A 9,974-nucleotide genomic window follows, 5' to 3' on the forward strand; every position below is an offset into this window, starting at 1 on the left:
ACTGCTACACCCACACAGTTAAAAAGAGATGTTTCTCCGGAGCAGCACTACATGGCCTTGTCTATTAATGCATGTGAGGACGAGTGAGTGAAGGTGCTGTCATCTTGATCCTATTTGCGCTGGTGGATACCGTTAAGGTTCATCAAAAGGAGATGACAAATCTCATCAGGTAGGATACAATTATCTAAACATGGATTCCTGCTGTAACACAGCGTCTAATATTCCAAAGATAGCCATGCTTATAGTATCAGTGTCGCATTGACTGACAGTTCCTCATCTTTTTTTTCTTCAAACTAGATAAAACCATAAATAAACATTGGTCTGTTTTATTTTGAGTTTGTGATTTTGCACATACACAGCAGCGGTCTAAGCGCTAACCAGATGGAAAGTTTTGAGTTTGAGAAAAATAAACTATGACCAGGCAGCAGTAGAAAATATGATTGTTTTTGGGGAACTGGCAAAATTGCTTTCATGATTTATGCAATACAGCTTCCCTGAGGGCGCCCGGTACATTTTTTCATGGTAAAGCTCAACACACGCATTGAATTTCACTATTGTACTCATATGTCCCACTGACCTGCGGGCTACTACACATCCTCAACAACTCATGTATAATTTTAGGGGTAAGACTGGTTGCAGCAAATTACGCACACAAAAAAACATTTACTTTTTTAAAGTACTGCATTGTTTTGGGGCATTTAAAGTAATCCCGCTATTTGTGTGTATCCAAACATACAAAGCTGGTGTTTTACCAAATGACACACTCTTGTCCAAATTGCCCATGACAACATTGTTTGGGCTCAGCAAACTGGCAATTAGCCATTGTGATAAAAAGCAGAAAACAGGTGGATGTTGACAAAAGAGAGAAAAGACAGCCTGGTTTCTTTAAAAAAAATGCAATTTGTATTAAAATTCTTGTTTTCAAAACAGACAGCCCACTGTTAAAAGGCTGGTCTGAAATTAAACTTACAATCAGGTTAGATTTGTCAACGGTACATCATCACATTTCCTGTTAAAAACAACAAAATAAAGAGAACAAACAGATTTCCTTTGATTGAAGTGGTCTGGCAGCGTCTGATGTTGTCACCACCTCTAGGGGGGTTCCAGTACCTGTTCGTTTCAAGATATAGGTTTGGCCAGACCAAGCAGAAATTGCAAAATGAACACCGCAGACTTCAAAAAGGCAAAACGTAAAAACATACAGAAAACCGCCATTCCATTAACAAAGAGCCTATTGTGTTTTTCTTTTTTCAGCCTCCACCCTTATGAGATTATCCAGAACAGTTCACTAGTTTGTGGGTTGCCACGTTGGAACAGTTCTTTTGGTGAAACATGAAGGTTGGCACTAAATCTGAACAGCTGATTTGTTTTGGAAAGGCACTCGACACGAGGGCGAGCGGGTCGCCATCCCTGTGTCACTTCAGTTAAAAAGGTCCTCTCGCACACTTGAAGAGGAGATGAAGGGAAAAAAGAAGAAAAGTGGCACACATCACGTTTACTCCACCAGCAGATAAATTCGTCCATTTCTTTTGACTTTGGAGAAAAATAGGATTTTAAGCGTTGCGGAGCGTTGCTTCGAAGCGGGTTAGGCAGAGACGTCACCTTTATCTTTAGCATCCCCCGGACTGTGCAGTCTTTTTAACAAAATATACTCTCTCTCTCTTTCTCTCTGTGTCTTCGTCTTATACAGAAATATCCATTTATGAGTCTCTAAGTGTTGCCCTCCATTTCTTTTCCATTGGGGTTTAGTTCCAGTCGGGAGTACAGTTGGGAGCTGGTGAGGGAGGAGGGTGTCACTGCTGAAACTCTGGGTCTGACACTGTGTTGACATCGACGGCGGACACTGATCGTGCAGCAAAAGATACTCCAACCCAGCAGAATTCCTGAAGAGTGGACCCCTCCCTCCCTCCGTCTCAGTTGCTCCCCCTCCCTCCTCCTCGTCCCCCCTGCAGCATTCCTGCCTTCATTTTCCTCCAAGGCCGGGGTGAGACACGAAGAAGAGCTCCACAGTACACACTTGCTGCAACACACTGCCACAAAGAAGAGAGAGGGAGAGAGAGAAACACAAAAAAATCATGAATGAGCTACAGCGACCTCTGAGTAAACATGGAGGAAAAACGTTGGCTAATTCTGGGCTTGGCTCCACCTTAAAAAAAAAAAACTAAGTTGCTGATTTATGACTGTAGGCCGTACAAGAAACACTGGAATCTCCCCCAAATCCTGTCATCCCCATTTCAGTGAGCAACTGTCATATGGTGCACATACTCAACCAGGAAACTTGGTAAACCCAATAAAGTCAAGTCATGGCTCGTCCATCCAGTTCTGCAAAATGACACATGCCCACTCGGGTCTGCTCATCAAAACAACAGACTGCAAGTGTCCTGGCTTTTGGGTGAGCAGGGAGAAATACAGCTCATCAGCCCAAAGTGACCATAGACTAAAAGACTAAAGGGGAAGCATCACCGTTGACCCAGTTGAGCAAACTTCCGGTGTGGTGCTGTTGACTTCCCTGGACTCAATATGGACATGTGCTAATAAAGAAGTTCAATAATAACAACTGTTTATGTGGTGTCACCTAGTAAATCGACATGGCGGTGCACATGCGGGGGTGTCTCTACTTACCATTGCAAACTGAAAAACCGAGCAAAGAATAAAACTGGAAGCCGTCCTCGTTGGTTTTTTCTTAAAGAATGACACAGGACGAGCAGCACTGGTCATCGCCATTCGGAGTGGAGGCATAGTTCATCTGTCGGACAATCTCCGCGAACAGTTCGTCCACGGAGCTTTTGTTTTTGGCTGAAGTTTCTATGAACGGGCAGTTCCACTCGTCCGCCAGCGCCTTCCCCTCGCCGGACGACACCTCCCTCTCCCCCTCCAGGTCCACTTTGTTCCCCACCAGGATCATCGGCACCCGCTCGTACCGCTTCACCCGGATGATCTGGTCCCGCATCGGCTTGATGTCCTGGAAGCTCTGCTGGTTCACCAGGCTGTAGACCAGGATGAAGCCCTGGCCGTTCTTGATGTACAGGTCCCGCATGGAGGCGAACTGCTCGGTCCCCGCCGTGTCCAGGATCTCCAGCACGGACGGGGACGAGTCCACCTCGATCTCCTTCCTGTAGAAGTCCTCTATCGTGGGGTCGTACTTCTCGATGAAGGAGCCCGTCACGAACTGGACGGTCAGCGCGGATTTCCCGACCCCACCGGATCCGAGCACCACTACTTTGTACTCTCTCATGGTTCCCCCCCTCTCCGACCCCAGAGAGCCGCCGACACTCCTGCTTCCTCTCCGCTAGCCGCCCTGCTGGCTTCTCCGCCCGCTCGCCGTCGCGTCTCCGCCGGCAGTTTTCTCCGGGCTCCCGGTCGGTGGGTGCGGGGCGTGGCCGTCAACTACTGCCGCTCGGTGGGTAGATACGGTGTCGGACCCGCGCTCAGCATCTGTATTGTGACATGATGGGCTCCGGACGTCGGACCCAGCCGGTTCTTCAACAAGCTTCCCCCGTTTTCGTTCAAGTAGCCACCGAGAGCCCGTTGCTCTCTTTGGTGGAGTCAAGCCGGGCGGAGCCGAGACGCCCCTTTTCCTGTGTGCGCTTTCAAAATAAAACTTCAATAGCGCTAATACACCTTGAACAGTAACCTAACTGCGCTTTTGACTCGTTTTCAATCAAACACTTACAAAAATACTAATTTTAATGCTGAAATCATGCATAAATATTACATTAATGATACTTTTTAATGTCGCATGTGTTTTATTTTGAAAAGAACCTATTCGAATCCTGTGCACTTCGTGGTAACGACAGGCAACTTGCTACTGAGCTCTTCCTGCCCACAGCACGCAGTCTACGTCCCACGTCACGAGCTCGCTCTCCGGAGTTAAAGGTGCAGTGCGGCTGTTATCGCACAGTCAGCTCCTCAGCTGCCCTCAGAACCCACGCAGTCCCGCCACACCTTAGTTTCGACATCGATGATCCTCGGGCTCACTACAGCTTGAGTCACTCTCACGTAACTTACTGGAAAGGCCTCAGTCTGCTGCAGCCTGTGCCGTCAGCCCATTGCCCAACTCCCCTCAATGCAACCCGGGTCTTCCTTCAACTCCAGTCAACTTTTAGCGGCTTCCTCTCATAAGTTTCCAGTGTTTTCAAAGGATTTCCAAAAAGTCGAGGTGTATTAAAAGTGATAAACCTGTGTATTTCCACCCCCTGGGATTCAACAAACGATGAGTAATCCTCTTTAATTATGATGACACAGGACTTTTACAAAAACATTCGTCACAGATAAAAGACACTCAAGTGGAAATGAGAAAAACAAACATCAAAGAATGAATCAAAGAATAAAAACAGCAGAATCTAAGCTTGACCACCCATTAGAGCAATACAAACTAGAATTAGGTCAAATCTTGGACTGCAGAAAAAATGTATTAAGCTTTGATTCAAAGGAAGCTACATACTTTAGCGTAACGTATTTCCTCCGGGCATTGTGTTCCAGACCCTCGATTTGGACGATTTGGCCCGAACGTCACACAACACACTTGCTCTTTGTAAGAAACGATTTCACAGTTCACTAGAGACTATAAAAATATCACAGAAAGTCATGGTATCTACTACTTCTTCGTCATTGTTTTTATGGAGTTTGGCTAACAACCTTTGGGTGCATTACCGCATTACCCTTCTGAACTGGAGTGAGGAACACTTGTGTGATTATAAGTTACTTCAGAACAAAAACAAACATGGAGGAGGACCAGCGTTGTGTGTCTGTTTTGCTGGGAGAAAAACAAAATCTATGGATCAAATCCTGGGTGTTTTTAGTCACAGCTGTACAACTAAGCAGCGTCCGGTTGATGACGCCTGTGGTCAGCTCGCTCTCACGCGCTCTCAGGGATCTGGGAGGCTCCGTCTTAATCGTAAACCCCAAACACTTGTTTTACATTTATTTGGCCATATAATCGGCACCGAATGACCTCCAGTCCGAACGCCGCCACCATTCTTGGAAGGGGCAAATTGGATCTAAAATCGCCCCAATTATCCTCTGGTGTGAAGCAGCCTTTAGAATTCAGCCGAGAATCTGGAACAGTTAAATGGTCAGGGGATCTCAGAGTGCGAGCAGGGTTGTATGGGGATAAAAGATCTGTGATTTAATGAGGAGTCAATTCTAAAACGTCCTGGAAGCCAGTGTAAAGAGGCTGAAAGAGGAGTGATATGTTCCAACATGTTCACTCTGATTAAAAACCTGGCAGCTCCTGTACTGTCTGAAGCCGTTCTACAGATTTTCTATTCAGGCAAGTAAAAAAAGGCTGTCGCAGTAATCAAGACGTGTTGAAGTAAAAGTATGAAATATAGTTTATAATAAATAGTAATAATAAACATAACCAATATTGACACTTATAAGTTTAATTATAAAGCAGTTACAAAGTGTTTCAAATAAAGGACAAATACATACAATTCGTGATTGACAAAAAGTGAATGTCATTTATAATCAACGACAAAAAATTATATAATTAAAAATCTTACATCAAACACAGCAGATAATAAAATGCAACATCTTTTAAAAGTAATGTCAAAACAAAAGGACAAAAGAAAAATAAGTAAGAGCAAAAAAACAATCAAGAAAAAGCCATTCAGTAAACGTATGTTGTGAGATACACAATATGACACAATATGACACAACAAAGAGGAAGTGACTCACTTCACTGTTCCTGTGAGGCCCGACCGCACATGACACATTATTCACCTTTTGTCGAAACGCACCGAGTGCTTAATTTGTTTTTCTCGATGCGACTCACTATCAGATAAATCTTCATTTCCTTCTTCACTGACTTGTGCCACTGAGCAACCTTCCACCGATTTCTGAACCACGCTCACCAGGAAGTAAAGCTGTTTGTTCTCTCAGCTGTTTCTCAGACTTACTCACAATCTGGAAGTTATGCATGACTCATGACTTGTGTTGAAATCTTTAATCCGTGTGGCAACAGCATGTGATAAGCCTGCAATAAAATTGATTACTGAAGTCATCACATTTCTTTGTTTGTGTGGGTGTGCACGGGTTCACCAGTTTGTCATATTGTGAGCTGTGAAATAACCACTGTTTCCAATCAATGCCCATGGGCAGAGCGCGGTGATGACTAAACCACGGTCGTGACCTCGTCACCTCGAGGGACGGCTGGGAAAACTCTGCCGGATCAATACGGTTTTAATTCATCTACAAATCACCACCAGCGATTCAGCTGATACACTCGTGCAGTGCAATGAATGAAAAAGCAGATCTGTGACTCAGTATCACTCTGATGGTTGAAGATGAAAGGATATGTAATAGTGATGATCCACAAAGACAAGATTTTCATACACCGACACAGAGATGGAGGCACATGTAAATGCAAAACCCTGTGAAAGTACCACCACTTCTTACGTATGAAGAGTGAGAACTATTCATTATAAAGCTAGACGTGCCCTCAGTACAGAACAAACCTCCACCGAGGCCCAACAGTCCCTTTATAAGACAATATGATTCCCTGGGAAATCAGTAAAAATGTCCAAAAACATCATTGTTAAAGAAAAGAATGAAAAGAATCCTGTTTGTGCCCATTTTCCGGATCCGCTCCAACATTCAATGGGCTCTTTCTTGGCCCATGTCCCATCCTTTCACCGCGTTTAGTGGAAAATCTGTTCAGTAGTTTTTGCACAATCCTGCCGACAAACAAACAAACAAACACATTCAACACACTAATTGATAACAGTTCTCTCAACATGCCGGATTTTTATCATCAAGATCCATGGATTTTTATAACCCGGGAAATCAGTGACAATGTAAGAAACAAAAAAAACAATCTTGAAATGTTAAAGAAAAATATTAAACATCCTGGATCTGCCTCCGAATGTTATTAAACAAATAAACAGACAGGGATGAAATCATAACCCCCTTAGCGGAGGTTCTAAAGAAATAGATACAACATCATAGTAAACACATTACTTCAAAGTAACACTTACTTTCTTTTTAAAAGGTACAAACCATTTGAGCTCTAGTTTCACAATAAATTCACTCTTTGATATTGGGTTACAGTTAGTTCATACTCACATTGCTTTGTGGCCTAAGGCAGATATCAGATATCATAGCAGTATTATCCCTCTAGCTGCAGAGTGGCTTTATCCTGCATTAATCTACCTTCAATAATAAATACAAATAATCCCATTTGTATCCCATATTTTGATATAAACGTAAAAACAAGGTTGTGTTTTGTTGGGGTAGAGATATCTAAAATCCGCAACAAACACAAACACACACACACACACACCCACACACGCACACACACACACACACACACACACACACACACACACACACACACACACACACACACACACACATACACACCTTTGAAATCAAAATTCCAGCCCTGGGTGACATTCAGTGAAATATGTGGATTGGCCCATCATGTGGTTGTTCTCTTCCAGAGCCCTGAAGTCAGCCCCTCCTAACATCCCATTAACAAACAACAAGCCACAGCTCTATACAAAGACAATCAGCCCCCCCCCCCCATGGGGGGTGAGGGGTAACATGACCTAAAAGCCTTGTGATGTGGATTGTCACATCTGTGAGAGCGATCACCTCTGATGTAAGGACAAGGCTGTGCTGTCACGGCAGATTTTATTTTCACACACACTCGATAATTAGATAGAAATGGTCATTTAATCAGCCGAATGGTATGTACCCATTTTGCTAAGTTCTAGCTTTTTGTAAACACAGAAAAACGACTTTATATGTAGGACTCACTACTGTAAATCCTAATATATATATATATATATATATATATTAGGATTTATATATATATATATATATATATATATATATATATATATATTAGGATTTACAGGTATATATATATATATATACCCTCATGGACATTGAAATAGCTGATTGGCTCACTTGTTACTGTCCCTCGACTGCAGCTCAGCAACGTGTGAAATCCAAAGATAACTTTCAGACTGTTAACCTTTTCAAATGTTCCTTTGGAAATTGCAAACTGGAATATTTAATGCAACCAGCTGAAGTCTCATGTCATGTTTTCACAAAATGAGGACAAAGGATTTTGGCCTCTCTACTTATTAGGCAGTAGGGAGAGGAAGAATGATCACAGCAACACTGGAAGCTTTGTGGATGAAATCTCTCAATGGACATGTGCGTAAGTCTTTTAGAATTAAACACCTATTTTAAACTTAACCCTACAAATGTCTGAGATAATTGTTCACAACATTTTTCAAAACTTTTCCTACCGGTCCACCAGTAAAATGTTTGAATATGTAGCAAACAGTGAGCCTTCACCTGCAAATAGAGAGGAAGATCTGCATTCATTGGGATGTGTGTTTCTGGCCAATAAGCTAATGCTAGTCGAATCAGCATTTTCCTTTTAGCTCTGTGTTTGGTCTCCATACATCTGAGGGGAACTCTCTGGTTATTTAGTTTCTAAATGATGAGCTACGTTTATCATTTAGAAACTAACTCTGATCTTCTGGGTTATGGTTATCTGATTAGTGACATCTACACACCCACACACACCCACACACACCCAAACACACACAAACACAGACAGACAGACAAGCACACACACACACACAAAGTCATTTGACCCACTGTCGATGTAAAATATTGATTCTGGCAGCCGAGAGCGTTCAATTCTAATCAGTTGTTTCAAATGAAAAGGAAAAAATGTCTCTATTCTGCTTTGTTTGCTTTGACTGAAACTTTTCTCAATCCTCAGATCTCAGCTCTCCTCCTTGTCACAGCTCCTTATAACCTCCACCAAGGGGCCTCGGCTCATTGCACTTCACCTTATTCCACTCCCATCTCATATCGTCCCCAGCACGCTCTAATTGAAATCGCTTGAAATAGCCCGAGGACCGTCCCCGTGTGATCCATTCAGTAACAGCTGAAGATCTTCAACAACACCATCTGATGTACGGCGACGGGTCCTAAACCCTCACTCCCGCCCCGGTGAGAGTGACAGTAGACTAATTAAAACGTCTGAGTGACTTGAGCTAATTAATGAGGCCTCTCCGATGTATTTTCTCCTACTGGGACTCTGAGGCCTTTCACACAACAAGGATCAGGCAGATATTTCAAAGAGGACGGACTCGTGGCCAAATGATATATGTTGTGTTTAAAGCCTCCTGACTTTGACTTAATTGCTCTGTTTTCATAGGTTTTATTTTTAACTCGTCCTCTGTGGCCATGTGAGTGTTTTGACTGATGAATTATTCAGATGGGGGGGTGGGATGCCCATTCATCTTTCCAGTAGCATCAGAAGACCGGGTGGATCAAATAGTTTCCATGGCCTTTCTGTGATTATGATCAACAGCTGCGAAGCAACACTTGTAACAGCTATGTGTTTATTATCAAGTGTTACTCATTACACATAATAACACATTTATATATATATGCTGTGGACAGTAATAACATCTGGATCCCCTCCTGGTTTATCTCTAGCTGATAACCCATCACAGTGCCTCAGGGTCACCTGAGGTGTTCGACATGTTGTTTTGGTTCTGAGGTTGTGTGATGCGTTTTTTAAAGTTAATTCTTGACCATTTAAATGCTACATTTGCAGACATTTTTAACAGCTTGACAGTCAACAAATGTATTTGAAATGTTTCAGAAGTCCGATACAGTAAATGAAACATTAATTTGGTTGGGTATATAGCTCATAAAATATATAATTTCATTCTTAAACATTTTACAAATGAAGTTTGGGCAAATTTGATTATTTTGTGCACACAATTAAACAAAGTTGAGAATTGGAATGTGATGAGTGTCCTGAACCAACACAATAACTAAATATTATCCCTCTTTAGATCCAAAAGGAGACAGAAAAATATCAGAGGAGAGTTGTAGAATAGATTAGTGGTTCCCAAACCGGGGTTGAGAACTTTCAAAATCAAATTTCATCATACAAGGAATTTGCTCTGAGTAAAACACATGAAGAAAGACTC

General features: G+C 42.6%; 1 protein-coding gene across 1 annotated transcript; it reads right to left on the bottom strand.

Moving 5' to 3' along the window:
• Positions 1-880: 880 nt before the first annotated feature.
• On the bottom strand, positions 881-3,501 carry LOC128440210 (ras-related protein Rap-2b). The gene is made up of 2 exons (XM_053422851.1): positions 2,623-3,501; positions 881-2,030 (listed from the first exon to the last, which is right to left on the bottom strand). Exon 1 carries the CDS (start codon positions 3,233-3,235, stop codon positions 2,684-2,686), a length of 552 nt encoding a protein of 183 aa, XP_053278826.1. The 5' UTR covers positions 3,236-3,501; the 3' UTR covers positions 881-2,030; positions 2,623-2,683.
• Between the last annotated feature and the right edge of the window lie 6,473 nt (positions 3,502-9,974).

Source organism: Pleuronectes platessa, chromosome 5, assembly GCF_947347685.1.
Source record: "Pleuronectes platessa chromosome 5, fPlePla1.1, whole genome shotgun sequence".
NCBI classification, from domain to species: Eukaryota; Metazoa; Chordata; class Actinopteri; order Pleuronectiformes; family Pleuronectidae; genus Pleuronectes; species Pleuronectes platessa.

Excerpts from the sequence above, each read along its gene's own strand:
- LOC128440210 (XM_053422851.1), bottom strand. The coding sequence starts at position 3,235 with ATGAGAGAGTACAAAGTAGTGGTGCTCGGATCCGGTGGGGTCGGGAAA.